This window comes from Lepidochelys olivacea (genome assembly GCF_965140295.1).
Source record: "Lepidochelys olivacea isolate rLepOli2 genome assembly, chromosome: 6".
Lineage (NCBI taxonomy): Eukaryota > Metazoa > Chordata > Testudines > Cheloniidae > Lepidochelys > Lepidochelys olivacea.
The window spans coordinates 71372752-71390251 of NC_140416.1; the positions used below are offsets into that span (position 1 = coordinate 71372752).

At 41.7% G+C, this 17500-nt stretch overlaps 1 protein-coding gene across 1 annotated transcript in view; it reads right to left on the minus strand.

The window, feature by feature from the left end:
• Positions 1-17500, minus strand: part of RYR3 (ryanodine receptor 3) — a gene marked incomplete at its 5' end in the record, with an annotated part of 579989 nt that overhangs the window by 239489 nt on the left and 323000 nt on the right. The window contains 3 exons of the mRNA XM_084631721.1: positions 2181-2316; positions 6065-6168; positions 9023-9152. Coding sequence (XP_084487847.1) covers positions 2181-2316; positions 6065-6168; positions 9023-9152 — 370 coding nt within the window. The remainder of the gene's footprint in view (positions 1-2180; positions 2317-6064; positions 6169-9022; positions 9153-17500) is intronic.

Consider the following 17500-nt stretch of genomic DNA (forward strand, 5'->3'; position numbering starts at 1 on the left):
CTAGGGTTTGCTGGCTCCACAGAATTTACACCCCAATGAGAATCACTATGTTATGATTAATGAATATTTTCAATTATGCCCCATACAGCAGTAGCCAAATTGAGGTTGATGGGAGATTACAAGTGTAAGTGGTTCACAAAAGGATCACTCTATTCCCAGGTAATGAAAAAAATTATGAAAAAAAGGTGGAGAAACATTTCTCTAACACTTGAAAACTGAAAATCCTTATAAGGGGCCAGTAATTTATTTAATACATTTTATACTTTGTTGGTTTGACTCTTCATTAGCTTAGGGCTCTCTTCTAGGATTTGTTTGCTGTTAATTTCAATAAGGTTTGGAATTTTTCTTGTAATGTTTCAGTTTGTATTTTGTACTAATGTCTGAATTCTAAAAATATTATTTTCTAAATTCTTTTGATTTGAACATAGTATTTACTGTATATATTTTATATTTTTGTCATTTTTATATGGTGAGGCTGGGGGAGTTAGATTATTTGAGGACTTCTGGGGAGCAGGGGCTAGATTTATTTGTACTTTTGAGGCACATTGAAATTAGCCTTCAGTATTTCCTTTTTCATCTTTATGGGTTGTCATATAAAGAGATGAAATTAAAAAAAAAATCACACCATTGTTATTAATATCTGAAGGTTAACCTTGAAGTGCTTATTTGGGCAAAGCTCCCAGTTATAACAATGGTTATTTTGCCTGAGTAAGGACAGAACAAAAACTTCAAGACTTGGCTCCAGGTTTGAATCTGATATTAGTGTGATCAGCAAACCTTTTAAGCTTTAGCACTGCCCCCAGCCCCAACTTGGTATGGCCACTAAAACCAGATTTTGGACAATTGGCATGTTGAACTATTATTGTGCTTACAACTGAACTGGTCCTTTTTGTTCATTTTAACCTCTTGTGCATTACATCAAACTTTTCACTAGTATGATTAGTGATCTAATATTATAATAAACAAGATCAACAAAATTATACTGTCAGATTTTCATCAGTGACTTTCTTCCCATTGTATAGTTAATGAACATTTAAAATTTGTTAGGAATACTTACATGACATTTAAAAGACTGAGCCTTTCCCCATTGCCTCCTCCCTGTCAGAGCCTTTCCCCTCTTCTGCAGTCTTTCCCTGCTGAGGAGAAGGGCTCCAGCAATGGGGAGCTGACAACATCTTTTCCCACTGCCTGAGTCTTTCCCTCCAGCGAGGAAGGGCTCCATCAGCAAGGAAGTAGTGGGACACTACACTGCTAAAAAATAGCAGTGTAGATGGGAAGCACAGCTTGGGCAAGTGGAGAGCCATTAGGGTGTGTACTTGGGCATGTCTTTACTCACCTAAGCCAGGCCTCCACCAGTCAATGCTGCTCTTCATACCTGCGGTGGTGGAGCTATGTTTATGTACACTACATGCTGCCTAAAGAAGCATGCAGTGTGTAGACATATTCTCAAGCGCCAACTGCTATCTGTGAGCCTCATCAGCAGTCTCAGCCAAGGGGCCAAGAAATGAATGAACATTGAGAAGGAACTACTTTTTCTCTTCTAGAGTTTGTTTTTTCACTTCAGGATTAAGGTACATTGGCAGGCAACAGGAAGAAGAGAAGACTAAATTCTTCAATCACCTTTATCCAGCATCTTTCACAAACACTAAACTCACACAAAAATATTTTACTGTGATATATAATATAACTATGCATTTTGCAACACAAAGTGGCACAGTTACACTTTGACATATCCGTGTAACTCTCATAGTGGTAACATTAATGCGGTCAGTTGCTGGAAGTCAGGACTGTGCATTTAAAGTATAGACATTGCTGTGTGTCCTGGAACAGTATAAGTCATTAACCTCTCGGCACCTCAGTTTACCCACCACTAAAGTTCATATAATTTTATTTACCTACCTTAAGAAAGTATTGCCAGACTTTGTTAAATAACTAAAATTTGCAAGAGCATTGAAAGATGTGATATAAGAAAAAAATATAGTTAAATAACAATTATGAAGACGATTATAATTACATAAAGGAAGGAATACCCTAGTAACATTTGTAAAGAGATAGTATACTTTAAATAACTCAAAGATTTAGATCTTACTGATAGAGAAATGTGTAAAAAATGAGGTTTTCTTAAAACATTTAAGAAAATCTCTCTTGAGATAATCAAGATGCCAAAGATTTAAACTTACTGTTAACAAAGACAGCAAATCTTAAGAATGATAGGTAACGTTCACCCTCTATTGGATTCCATCCAATGTCAGGATATCCTTTAGCTACCAGCATAGGGCAGCTCTGAAGCCCACAACCAGCCAAGTAGGTGACAACCTGTTAAATATAAGCATCTGTAGTATTAAACATTTGTTATATTTTAGTTTTGACATACATTTCTAAAAATGTTATCAATGTTTGAAACAAAATAGATCAGAAAAAAATTACAAGATGTTTTTATATAGCAAATGTTTTGACTTGCCTCTGAGAAAAAATGTGATTATGCGTAACATTGCATCAATTAATTTTTCTAGCTCTCAGTTTTCTAAATCAAATAATGAAAAACCTAAAGCCCTTTTATTTTTAAGATGGCCCATTTACATGATGAGAACATCCATAAAACAATTGACAGTGTTTTAATTTGGGAGGTGAAAAATCAAATGAACCTTTCAGAAGAAGTTGGAAGTTATTTATAGTAAGATATAGTGAATAGTCTTACCTCCTTCAAAACATGGGCCATAGAATTTTACTGTTAACTTCTAATGTGTACCATACTGCAGGATAACATGAGATGGTAAGGAAGGAAGGAAAAGAAGGAAAGAGAAGCAGTAGTTCTCTCTCCCAGGATTTTTCAAATAGTATATTTATGATAGAAAACCATGTCTTTGAGCATTTTATCCTACTGTGGGTCTCAACCATCAATCTGTGGGCTAATATTTTTTCACTATAATCCTCAATTCTAATTAATATATATATATATATATTATATATACATACAAAAATATTAAAAGAATGTTAAGGTTGTAAGTCACACACTCAAAAGTTTGGAAAAGGCCAAAATTAAGGTTGCCTGTACAACCTTAATTTGCACTGCCAATCCTAACCCAAGCTGTATGCATTATGATACCATCTTTAATTACATGAACACATTTCTTTTCCCACAGGACTTCTGCCTCAGTATATAGGATGGACAGTGCTCATATAATCAATATTTCATTTTATCTTAATCATGTGTGACCTTATTTACTGTGCCCCATCCAAACCCTGCATTGAATACACAACTATTAATTTCCTCACGGGTTTGTGTCTATGGTGCTCACTACTCTAGTACGGGGGTGGGAAAACTATGGCCTGCGGGTGCTGGGTCAGGGGCCGGAACACGCAGCTCAGCCCTGCTCTGGCGCTCCAGTGGGGGCACAGGGTCAGGGCCACACCATGCAGCTCCCGGAATCCGCGGCATGGGCCCGCTCCGGCTCCTACGTGCTCCAATGGGAGCTGCAGGGGCAGTGCCTGCGGATGGGGCAGTGTGCAGAGCTGCCTGGCCACGTCTCTGCATAGGAGCCGGAAAAGGGACATGCCACTGCTTCCGGGAGCCACTTGAAGTAAGCACCACTCAGAGCCTGTATCCCCTGAGCCTCTCCCCATGCTTCAACCCCCTGCCCCAGCCCTGATTCCCCTCCCACTCTCAAAACCCCTCAATCCGAGCCCAGAGCACCCTCCTGCACCCCAAACCTCTCATCCCCAGCCCCACCCCAGAGCCTGCACCCCCAGCCAGAACCTGCAGCCCTTCCTGAACCTCTGATCTCCCTCCCGCCCTCCAAACCCCTTGGTCCCAGCCCAGAGCACCCTCCTACACCCCAAACTCCTCACCCGCACCCCCACCCCAGAGCCCGCACCCCGTCCTGCAACCCAACCCCAATTTTGTGAGCATTCACAGCCCACCATACAATTTCTAGTTCCTAGTTCTAGGGCCCTCAGAACAAAAAGTTTGCCCACCCCTGTTCTAATACCTAAACCGTTCACAAACATTAATAAATTTATCATCAGAACACTGCTGTAACAGGAGGCAGTGTTATTATCCCCATTTTACACATGGGGAACTGAACCACTGAGGGATTAAGACCAAAATTATCAAAAATGTCACCTAATTTTGGGTGCCCATGTTGAGACACATAAGTCCTGATTTTTCAGAGTACTTGGCAATTTTATAGCATTTTATATGTTGAAAACACAGCTCCAACCGACTTCAGTTACTGTTGTGAGCATTCAGCACGTCTGTACATGTGGACCCAAAGGTCTCAAGTTGGGCTACCAGAAAATGAGAAACACAAAGCAGACAGAAGAAATTTGGTCTTAAATGACCTGCCCAGCATCACATAGGAACTCTATGGCAAAGGCAGGGATAGAATCCAATTCTGGAGGGCAGCATTCAACTGCCTTTATCATGAGACCGTCCTTTCTCTTCCTGCAATCTCCTGCATTTTCACTTCATGCCTTCCAACTTTGCAACCAGTGAGACAGGGATCCTATAGACAATGTCATTTATTATACAATCTTTATTGATTCCCAGAAGATGGTCCATCCTCTCTAGCATTTCCTAACTTTTGAATGCTTGACTTTACAACCTTAATGTTCTTTTCACATATTTTTGCATATAATTTTCTAATTTTTTTAAAAAGCAAAATGAGGCAACAGAAATTACACCAAGTGGAATCACACTGATCCCCCACATGGGTTATCAGTAGGATTTGGACCTTCCAATCCACAGCACAGATCTCTGCCACTTGAGCTAATAGAGTAATTTAATAGCAGTAGGCTGTTATCGTCTATGTCAGAGGTTCTCAAACTGTAGTCTGTGGACCACCAGTGGTCCGCAAGCTCCATTCAGGTGGCCTGCGGATAGTTCCCTCTAAGGTGTGCACCTGGGAAGCTGCACACAAGAGAATAAAGGGCCACCCACCTAATTAGTAGAGCCACGCAGGTGAAGAAGTCTTCACTGAGCAGGTGCGAACTGTGATTTTTCAGAGGCTTATATCTTGGCCAAATTTGGATGAATTTTCACAGGGATAACATATGATATATCCCTGAGACCAAGGTGATCCCATCACAGCCTACTTTCAAGTCCCTGTTTCAAAGCAAGGAGGCACTAGAGTTTCTCGCTTAAATAGTTGAAAGATTTATTATTACTATTATTTTTAACAAGGACAAAGCAATGTATTTTCCCCAAATCTCATTTGGGAAGCAGCTTGACCATTTCAGCCAAAACTGAAAAAAAAAAAAATAGCTTGAGACATATACCTGTTTGAAAATTTCAAACCAAATAGTTAGTTTTGCAAAGTTATAAGACCTGAAAGTAGAGACTTATAATGGGAAGTCTCAGGCAGCCTTAGCTATAGACATAACTTCCTGCATTGTCTGTAATTTGTTTGTTCTATTGAGTTATGTACTGAATATACAGTGGAATGTGATCACATAATATTCGGGAATTTAATCAGGGGATACTGAAGAAATTAGAAATGAAATCCTAGCATGCTTTAATTTTACTTAAAAAAAGACATTTAGGGTAATTAAGGATCCGGACATCAACAAGGCAGAAAGTGTGTTGCTCCAATTTGGGGCAGATTACTGGTGCATGTTTAAGACTTTAAATTCCAAGACAGCTTTTTGGAGCACAAAACCCAATAAAGTTTCAAATTTTTAGAATTCCAATATTCAAGTGGATTTCAAATCAGGCAAATCCAGTTCACTCATGCCTATTTAAAACAATACCTATTTTTTAAAGATCTTTTATTTTACCCTACCCTTAATAACTAGTTACATAGCTTTGCTATAAAAAGAACATAGAATTGGAGCAGTTAGCCTGCCCTTAATATCACGCTGCCCTTTAATAACTATAAATAAGAGGAGTCAGGAAGATTTCCCCTCTGCCCTACATTACTGCAAGATGAGAAAGGGATTGTTGCAGCATAATCAAATAATTAATAAACCTTTATTGCAAAACCCAACCTCATTATGGCATGATCTGACTAGAAGGAGACAGAAAGAACATAGAGCAAAATAAAAATAGCTAATAATAAGCACTTACCTTTTCCAGGTCTGGCTCTTCCAAAGCTAGTGCAAGCTCATTATTGTCCATTACAGAAGCAGCTGCAACATCTAGTGGAGTGGAACCCCTCATAGAAGGAGATGCTGGAGAAAAATATGATAATACATAGTAATTAAAATTATTTAGGTTTCAGAGTAACAGCCGTGTTAGTCTGTATTCGCAAAAAGAAAAGGAGTACTTGTGGCACCTTAGAGACTAACCAATTTATTTGAGCATGAGCTTTCGTGAGCTACAGCTCACTTCATCGGATGCATACCGTGGAAACTGCAGCAGACTTTATATACACACAGAGAATATGAAACAATACCTCCTCCCAGCCCACTGTCCTGCTGGTAATAGCTTGTCTAAAGTGATCACCAGGTTGGGCCATTTCCAGTACAAATCCAGGTTTTCTCACCCTCCACCCCCCCACACAAATTCACTCTCCTGCTGGTGATAGCCCATCCAAAGTGACAACTCTTTACACAATGTGCATGATAATCAAGTTGGGCCATTTCCTGCACAAATCCAGGTTCCCTCACCCCCTCAGCCCCCTCCCAAAAACCACACACACAAACTCACTCTCCTGCTGGTAATAGCTCATCCAAACTGACCACTCTCCAAGTTTAAATCCAAGTTAAACCAGAACATCTGGGGGGGGGGGGAGGGGTAGGAAAAACAAGGGGAAATAGGCTACCTTGCATAATAACTTAGCCACTCCCAGTCTCTATTTAAGCCTAAATTAATAGTATCCAATTTGCAAATGAATTCCAATTCAGCAGTTTCTCGCTGGAGTCTGGATTTGAAGTTGTTTGCTTGTTGGTGAGTATTTGCTTCAGGTTGCGGGGCTGTCTGTAGGCAAGGACTGGCCTGTCTCCCAAGATTTGTGAGAGTGTTGGGTCATCCTTTAGGATAGGTTGTAGATCCTTAATAATGCGTTGGAACCTGAAGCAAATACTCACCAACAACCACATACCACACAACAGAACCACTAACCCAGGAACTTATCCTTGCAACAAAGCCCATTGCCAATTGTGCCCACATATCTATTCAGGGGACACCATCACAGGGCCTAATAACATCAGCCACACTATCAGAGGCTCGTTCACCTGCACATCCACCAATGTGATATATGCCATCATGTGCCAGCAATGCCCCTCTGCCATTTACATTGGTCAAACTGGACAGTCTCTACGTAAAAGAATAAATGGACACAAATCAGATGTCAAGAATTATAACATTCATAAACCAGTCGGAGAACACTTCAATCTCTCTGGTCACGCAATCACAGACATGAAGGTCTCTATCTTAAAACAAAAAAACTTCAAATCCAGACTCCAGCGAGAAACTGCTGAATTGGAATTCATTTGCAAATTGGATACTATTAATTTAGGCTTAAATAGAGCCTGGGAGTAGCTAAGTCATTATGCAAGGTAGCCTATTTCCCCTTGTTTTTTCCTACCCCTCCTCCCCCCAGATGTTCTGGTTTAACTTGGATTTAAACTTGGAGAGCGGTCAGTTTGGATGAGCTATTACCAGCAGGAGAGTGAGTTTGTGTGTGTGGTTTTTGGGAGGGGGCTGAGGGGGTGAGAGAACCTGGATTTGTGCAGGAAATGGCCCAACTTGATTATCATGCACATTGTGTAAAGAGTTGTCACTTTGGATAGGCTATCACCAGCAGGAGAGTGAATTTGTGTGGGGGGGTGGAGGGTGAGAAAACCTGGATTTGTACTGGAAATGGCCCAACCTGATGATCACTTTAGATAAGCTATTACCAGCAGGACAGTGGGCTGGGAGGAGGTATTGTTTCATATTCTCTGTGTGTATATAAAGTCTGCTGCAGTTTCCACGGTATGCATCCGATGAAGTGAGCTGTAGCTCACGAAAGCTCATGCTCAAATAAATTGGTTAGTCTCTAAGGTGCCACAAGTACTCCTTTTCTTTTTGTAAAATTATTTAGTTTGCACTAATGAAAGTTGTGCAGCAGAGGGCAGCAGTTACACTGTAATCTAGGTCATACTCAAATATATTCATTTACAGTATGTTTTAGAGTCCCAACTCAACACAGCAAAGCTTAAGTGCTTTACTGAGTAGGGATGGACTTAAGCACATGCTTAAGTTCTGTGCGGATTCAGGGCCTACATACACTGCTTTGCTGTTTTAAAGACACAGCCAAAGCAGCCTGGGATAACAACTCATAAAAACAGTGAACTTTAGAGAAATTGAATACATGTTATATGTCCTCAGCAGAGGGAAAATTTTCATTCTATAACTCTAGAGGGAATTAAGTGCTATCAAAAGATCAACTCAAAAGTTTAAAAATGTGTATACCTTGTTGGAACATTGTGTTTCATGTCTGACAATCACCTACTATTTTTTTGTTATACTCTTAGGTTGGTAATAAGAAAGTCGTTTTTTCTTGGGCCACACAATTCTAAGGCACACTAAAATTAAGAACTATGCACTTCCAGGCTTTGGGGATAGAATATGAAACTTCAAGTCATATGGTTGCACTTCAGGGAAGGATCTTTGCATTACTAAGTTTTTAAATAATAATATAATATATAGATATAGATATATATGTACCTTCCTAACCATTCATTTAGTTGGCCGTCTAGACACCAGCATTATTATGGGGGTTAAATTAAATCTTTAATTTCCAGAAATAACTGTATCAAAGGTAAGGGGCATCAAGTAATATGGTTTTCTTCCTAATTCTTTCATTATGTTTAAATAACCCAGATTAAGATTCTTCTGTTTGTAATCCAATTCACAGAACTCTAATGATAGAAAGATAGAAAACTATGTTTTTCATTAACATTAATCCAATAATTGTATTTAAACTTCAAAGAGGTCCTCACAATACCATGCCTCAGCTTGATAAACAAGTCAGACAGCAGTCTTGCGATATTGCAATATCCATGGGAGTTGGTTTCAGCAGTTAGTTACATGACATACCAAGCCCAACACTGCTGTTTTCCAGCAAGTAACTTAGATGCTCAAACATGGCCTTTTGGTTTTGGCGGCTGATTCGACAGAAGTAGCACAGGAACCGACAACAGCTTGCCACCATCTTAGGAAAAGCGATCTGCTAAAGAAGAAAATTGACAAAGCAAAAAAATATATTAATTACCAATGCTGCACAAATTCCTCTTCATGTATGCCTAACAAGAAATTATTATGACAGGACCAATGTAGTCAGTGGCTCTTATATGCATGCCTTAACCCCAGTTACTCTGGGGGAAAAAAAAAAGACTTCCTTGCACCTTTCTCTTAGGTTCACTTTAACAGCAAGCCTAAAATGATGATATAAGTCATTCTGCAGAGCTTCAGGAAATTGCAAAGGGCTATACGGGAGTGAAAGAAGATGGTGTATGAACAACCATTTCTGCATCCCAAAGTGCATCACAGACTACAGTGTTTATACATTATTACATAGAAAAAATATGGTAAAAGTTAGGAAATTCCAAAATTAAGGTTGCCAGTGCAATCTTAGGCCTGGTCTACACCTGAAAATTAGATTGACCCAGCTACATAGCTCAGGGCTGTGAAAAATGCAGTGCAACGTAGTTAGGTTGACCTAGCTCCCACTGTAGAAGCAGCTAGGTTGACAGAAGATTGATTCTAAAGCACTTAGACGAGAGAAAAGTGATCAGGAACAGTTAGCATGGATTTACCAAGGAAAAGTCATGCCTGACTAATCTAATTGCCTTCTATGATGAGGTAACTGGTTCTGTGGATGAAGGGAAAGCAGTGGATGTGTTATTCCTTGACTTTAGCAAAGCTTTTGACATGGTCTCCCACAGTATTCTTGTCAGCAAGTTAAAGAAGTATGGGCTGGATGGATGCACTACAAGGTGGGTAGAAAGTTGGCTAGATTGTCGGGCTCAACGGGTAGTGATCAATGACTCCATGTCTAGTTGGCAGCTGGTATCTAACGAAGTGCCCCAAGGGTTGGTCCTGAGGCTGGTTTTGTTCAATATCTTCATTAATGGTCTGGAGGATGGTGTGGATTGTACCTTCAGCAAGTTTGCGGATGACACTAAACTGGGAGGATGGGTAGATACGCTGGAGGGCAGGGATAGGATACAAAGGGACCTAGACAAATTGGAGGATTGGGCCAAAAGAAATCTGATGAGGTTCAACAAGGACAACTGCAGAGTCCTGCACTTCGGACGGAAGAATCCAATGACCGCTACAGACTAGGGACCGAATGGCTAGGCAGCAGTTCTGCAGAAAAGGACCTAGGGGTGACAGTGGACGAGAAGCTGGATATGAGTCAACAGTGTGCCCTTGTTGCCAAGAAGGCCAATGGCATTTTGGGATGTATAAGTAGGCGCATTGCCAGCAGATCGAGGGACGTGATCTTTCCCCTCTATTCGACACTGGTGAGGCCTCATCTGGAGTACTGTGTCCAGTTTTGGGCCCCACACTACAAGAAGGATGTGGAAAAATTGGAGAGAGTCCAGCGAAGGGCAACAAAAATGATTAGGGGTCTGGAACACATGACTTATGAGGAGAGGCTGAAGGAACTGGGATTGTTTAGTCTACGGAAGAGAAGAATGAGGGGGGATTTGATAGCTGCTTTTAACTACCTGAAAGGTGGATCCAAAGAGGATGGATCTAGGCTATTCTCAGTGATAGCAGATGACAGGACAAGGAGTAATGTCTCAAGTTGCAGTGGGGGAGATTTAGGTTGGATATTAGGAAAAACTTTTTCACTAGGAGGGTGGTGAAACACTGGAATGCATTACCTAGGGAGCTGGTGGAATCCCCTTCCTTAGCAGTTTTTAAGGTCAGGCTTGACAAAGCCCTGGCTGGGATGATTTAGTTGGGGATTGGTCCTGCTCTGGGCAGGGGGTTGGACTAGATGACCTCCAGAGAGGTCCCTTCCAACTCTGATATTCTATGATTCTATTATATGATTCTAAGATCCTTATCTTGCATGTGTCTTTTATTACATCATCACATAGTATTTTAGCCACAGGACCCCTGCCTCATTCAATGCACAAGATGGACGGTGTTCACTTAATGAGCACATATTGAATGTTTTGTTTTATCTTTATTGTTCAGTGTGGAGCTCCATGCCTTATTTACTGCACACCATTCAAACCCTGCTGTAAAGAGAGAATTATTAACCACCTCATGGGTGTAGCGTCTGAGTGCTTCAAAAACATTAGTCGATTTACTTCCAGAAGACCCCTGTGAGGCACAAGATAACATGATCCCCATTTTACAGATGGGGAACTGAAGCACACAGGGTAGGTCTACACTGCAGTTAAACACCCATGGCTGGCCCATGTCAGCTGACTCAGGCTCATGGGGCTCATGCTAATGGACTGTTTAATTGCAGTGTAGATGTTTAGGTTCGGGCTCAAGCCTGAACATCTATACTGCAATTAAATAGCACCTTAGCTGGAGTCCCGCAAGCCCGAGTCAGCTGACACAGGCCAGCTGTGGAAGTTTAATTGCAGTGTAGACCTACCCAGGCAAGCTAAGGTCAAAATTTTCCCACTAATTTTGGGTGCCCAAACTGACATACCTAGGACCTGATTTTTCAGAGTATTAAGCATTATATAGTACTAATATTTCAAAGTACAGCTTCCACTGACTTCACTTGTAGTTGTGAGTTGTAAATATTATAGCTGTCCAGTGTTGTGGTACACCAAACATCTATGGGTAGCATGCCAGGTGTACTGTGAGTTGGAGGCAAGCACTGAAGGTGCTTCAGCTGGGATACCCTGCGGGCACTAGTGCTGATGGGTCCTAGTAACCACTCAGCCATCTGACTGAAGTGAAAGGGTATTTTACTAGGACGGACAAAAAAGGGAAATACCCTAGGAACAGTAAATACCCTCTGAACAGTGGCTTAAACATTTACAGCTCAAAGAATGACAAAGTGGTTCTTATGTGGGCTCCTGAGGGCAGCCCAGTGAAGGATTAGAGCTCTTCAGGCCCAGTGCCTAGGGTTCCCTCACTAGTCCAGGCATCTGTTCAAAGCAGAGAGGAGTTTCCCGGCTATGATCGTTAGCAGTGTGTCTCTTATTGGAGCTCCACTGTACTGACTTCCAACCCACTCCTGCACAGACCTGCTCCCAGCTGCAATGTCCAGCAGTAACTCTCTGTTCCATTCGTGATCCTCTGACTTGTACTGCAGCCTCCTGTATACTAGGGTTGCCAACTCTCCAGGATTGTCTTGGAGTCTCCAGGAATTAAAGATCAATCTTTAATTAAAGATTGTGTCGTGATGAAACCTCCAGGAATATATCCAACCAAAATTGGAGACCCTACTCTACACACAGTTTCCTGAGGTTCTCTCCCTGCATCCAGTTTCCTGTTGTTCTTGGCTTACCATGCTGCCGCTACTTCCCCAAAAGTGCTAACTCCTTAGAGTTTCTGACCCCTCCTCCTACCTGGACCGGGGAAAGCAATGTGTGGTGGGAAAGATTTTGACAGGGATGGTATCACCTGCTTAAATGCTCAACACTTCTGCAAATCAGACCTTAGGGTCTCAAGTCAGGCACCCAGAAAATAAGAAACACACACTTAGAGAAAATCTGAGACAAGTTTTTAAGTGACATGACTAGCATCACATAGCTGCTCTGTAGCAGAGGCAGGGGAGGGATAGCTCAGTGGTTTAAGCATTGGCCTGCTAAACCCAGGGTTGTGAGTTCAATCCTTGAGGGGGCCATTTAGGGATCTGGGTCAAACACTGGGGACTGGTCCTGCTTTGAGCAGGGGGTTGGACTAAATGACCTCCTGAGGTCCCTTCCAACTCTGATATTCTATGATTCCATATAATTCAATTCTCCAGGACAGTTTTCAACTGCCTTAACCATAAGACCCTCTTTTCTCTTCCTGCAGCCCCCTGACTCATTCACTACACAAATAAAGCAGGTATGCTGTAGATAGCCTTCTTTATTAAGCAACCCTGATTTATCTCCAGAGCAGGTCTTCTCTGTGCACTGAAAGAAGCAGCTGTTTAGAGGAAAAATATAATATGTGATCAGGTAATTAATGGCTGTATTGTAATGCTTACGCACGAGAGGGACAAATTCAGGTTGCACAGGCAATCTTAACTCTGGCATTTCCTGACTTTTGAGCATTTGACTTTGCAACCTTAAAAATGTTCTTCTACTCAATTTTGTGTCCAACACAAATATATGGTCATTCGTTATGCAGTCACTTCCAGGGTGCAAATAGGGTTGCCAATTCTCCTGGTTTGTCTGGGAGTCTCCCAGAATTGGACTCAATCTCCCAGGGGCTACCAAAGTCAATCCAGAGGATTTTAGGCCACTAAAAGTCAGGTGGCACAGTGGGGGCTAAGGCAGGCTCCCTATCTGCCCTAGTTCTGCCGTCTGCTTCCAGAAGCAGTGCATGTCCGGCAGCAGCTCCTAGACAAAGGCACGGCCAGGGGGGGTCTCTTCACGCTGCCCCCATCCCTTGTGCCGACTCCGCAGCTCCCATTGGCCGGGATCAGGGAACCGTGGCCAATGGGGGCTGCAGGGGCAGTGCTTGCAGGCAGGGACAGCATGCAGAGCCACCTGGCCACCCCTGAGCCTAGGAGCCACTGCCAGACATGCCGTCACCTCCAGGAGCCGCCGGAGGTAAGAGCCACCCAGCCCGAACCTGCACCCTGAACCCTCTCCTGCACCCAAACTCCCAGCCCTGAGCCCCTCCTACATCCAAACTCTATCCCAGAGCCTGCGCCCTGCACCCCCTCCTGCACCCCAACCCCCATCCCAGTCCACTCCTGCACCCAAACTCCCTACCAGAGCTCGAACCTCCTCCCGCACCCCAACCCTCCTGTCTCAACTCTGAGCCCCCTCACACACTGAAAATCCCACCTGGAGCCCACAGGCTTAGCCCAGAGCCCCCTCCCACACTCCAAACCCCTTGGCTCCACCCCCCAACACAGAGACCACATCCTGTCTTATATCCCAACCCCCTGCCCCAGCTCTGTTAAAGTGAATGAGGGTGGGGGAGAGTGAACGATGGAGGGAGGGGGGCTAGAGTGAGTAGGGATGGAGCCTTGGGGAAGGGTGAGGGAAGGGGGTGAGGCAAGGGCGTTTGGATTTGTGCCATTAGACAGCTGGCAACCCTAGGTGCAAAGCAGCAGCCATTCTGCACCATTCTTGCAGACATACCCCTCCCCTATCTGAACTTTTAAGGGCCAGCAGCAGGACACACACGGCTGGAGGCCTGCATCACTGGAATTCATTCTTTTTCAGGGCGCAATATAATATATATATTTAATTAGTTTAACTTTTATTTTATTTCTTGTGGTTGTGACAAAGTGACAACATTGCTGCTAATATTTATGGAGGCAGCAGTGTTTCTTCAATGCCACCTATTGTTCATGGTTCAGGTAAATAATAGGCTCGGACTAAGTCAATAATATTCAGAAGTAATAACAGCAGATTGTGAGCATTGGAACTAGAACATTCAGGGGTTTGTTTAATAACCAATGTGCATATTCCTAAAAATTGATGGTGATTCTTTTCAACAAGTAAGACCCTTATTCATCAGATGATAGAACTGTGAAAAAATTCCCACTACTTATGAAGCAATACATAAAATATAAATTTGGGGTTTTTTAAATGCTCATGACGACATTTAATATTTTGGGGGGTTGCATCTGTGAAAATGAAAAATAGTTCTGTAGGTGAGGAATTGTTACTTTGTTACTGAAAAATAAAATAAAGAACATCGTTATAAAAATGGTCAAAAATATTTTCCTAGGGGAAACAAACTCGGAAAAACTTGCCTTTTTGTCCCTAATGACATTTTTCCTGTTGGCATCAAGTCTGTGTTCCAGAATGATTTTTTTAATTTATTCTTTATCAAAGCCACATGAAAATCTCATGTTTATTATGCATGTACTGTAATTACTGAGGTGAAAACTCTGAAGTACTAATACAGCTCTATCTGGTAGTAAAAGCATGAGAACAGTAAGACTCCAACTTACAGGGCAAGTCTGGTCAATACCAGAAACCATTAGCTTCTTTCCCACTGTCAGCTTAATACATTGATCTTCTACAGCTGTTATACTAAGCAAACAGTTATATTTTTCAATGGGCAGGCAGCAAAATACCACACTGATCAGTTAGTCTCCTAAAGTTATGTCTACAACATATTGTGTGATACTGGCAGTTAAAACAAATTCTTTTAACACATGCAGAGTTTTGCAGGGGCTGATTTGCCGCTGCTGTAAATGGTCAAAGTTCCATTAACTTCATGGAGCTATGACAATGTACACCAACTGAGGATCTGCCGAACCATCTTGAATACTGTATATTTTGCAATGCATGCACACTGGAATCCATTAACATGTAACCTTTTGAGCATTCCCGCACCTTGATTCTCCTCTCACTTATAAAAAACCAGCACAAGATCAGAATCAGATCCTATGTTTGTGTGACATACACCTATAAAGCCAGGAAATGTGGCCCTCCACAGGCATCACCACTTGGGTTGGTTTCAAAAATGGGTAGAATGAGTTTTGTCATAGAGATGGAATAGGTAAAAAAAAAAAAAAAAGATGGTCATGTTTCTACATCTTTGTTTCAGATGTCACAAGGGGGGCTTCCAAATGTCAAATATGGTTTCCATCAGAGGTGGTGTAAACATATTTACATAATTCATGGGTGGATAACTGGGCAACTACTGTCAAAGCTGACTGCGTGTTATTCAAAATTGTATCTATCTCAGCCACTAGCAATGGCATCCAAAAAAAAAGCTGCATTTTGGCAAACTCTGAGTCTAGCAAAGATCAGATAGAAGCCAACATACTGCACTATCTAACAAGTTTCATGGCTTACCTCCCAAAGTCCTCCCACTGAATTTGCTTGCACTGACAAAATCAATGTTTTAACAGCAGTCTGAGACTTTTAGTTTATTAAGCTGGCACGTTTTGCTTATTGCCTCAAGCTAGTAGAGCACGACTCCCACAATACATATATGAAGTGTAGTGGTGGCTGTGTTGGTCCTAGGATATATGTGAGCCAAGGTGGGTGAGGTAATATATTTTCTTGGACTAGCTTCTGTTGGTGAGAGAGACCAACAGAAGTTGGTCCAATAAAAGATATTACCTCACCCCCTTGTCTCCCACAATACATGGCAGTCCTTATCTGTGACATATCCCCTCCCTTTAGGGCTCCTGAATAGATGAATGATTTCTGCATTCTCCTTGCTTGTTTCAAAGATGTAAGGATTATATTTCTCACTATCTTTATTTTTTCCACAATTAAAAACCACAGTTCTTGCTCTCCTGGGCCTTAGATTTTGACTTCTTTCCCTTTCTTTTTATAAAAAAATAAAACAAAAAACTACCTTAACTAATAATTGTGGAGGACATCAGTGTAAGTGAAGCCTTCAGCTTTCCTGTGAAGTCTTTGATATGACTTGATCACCTTCTAATAACTGCCAGCAACAATTTTGTTTTCCCTCAATTTTCTTTAGATCTTTTCATAACTTGTGTTACGTATTCCATACAGTGACATGCATCATTTTAGGTTTCTTACAATGACAGCCTACCTGCTAAGCAAAATATTGAAAATATACTTGGGCTCCCACTATGCTTTTATTTGATGCAGAGATACAATAAATAAGGAGTTCTCAACCAGGGGTACGCAGAGGTTTTCCAGGGAGTACTCAATCTAGATCACTGTTTCTCAATGTGGGGGCTGCAGCTCACAGTGGGATCTTGGGACAGGTTTAGGGGGATCACAAGTGCAGGATCGGCATTAGGAGGTGGCAACCAGAGCAACCGCCCCAGGCCCCATGCAACAGGGGCCCCCGCAAAGCTAAGTTACATGCTTCAGCCCTGCTGCCTGCAGCTTGGGCTTCAGATAAGGCTCACAAGTGAAAAACAGGCTCAAGTATCACACTGAAATGTAAGTACAATATTTATATTCCAATGGATTTATTTTATAATTATATGGTAAAATGAGAAAGTAAGCAATTTTTAAGGTAATTACCTTCACAGTAATAGTGCACTGTGACACTTTTGTCTTTTTATGTCTGATTTTGTAAGCAAGTAGTTTTTAAGTGAAGTGAAACTTGGGGGTATGCAAGACAAATTAGACTCCTGAAAGTGGTACAATAGTCTAGAAAGGTTGAGAACCTCAGCAATAAGTCACTGGATTGATGTTCTCTTTAACAAAGGTCTATGTGGGCCATACCACTCTCTCTATTTTTCCTTGTTCCCAATTAAATGAATCAATGCCTCAATACTGTGCCAGAGGACTTTGTGCTATTGGAAGTGCTATCTTTCAGATAAGAAGCAAAGGTGAGGTCCTGACTAGTGTTAGGTGACTAAAACAAACAAACAAAAATAAAAACTTTAAAATGCAAATATCCTGAGAATAAAACCTGCAAATTTACTTCATTAGTACTCAAGACCCATTTTCTTTGCATATATTTAGGCAGCAAGTT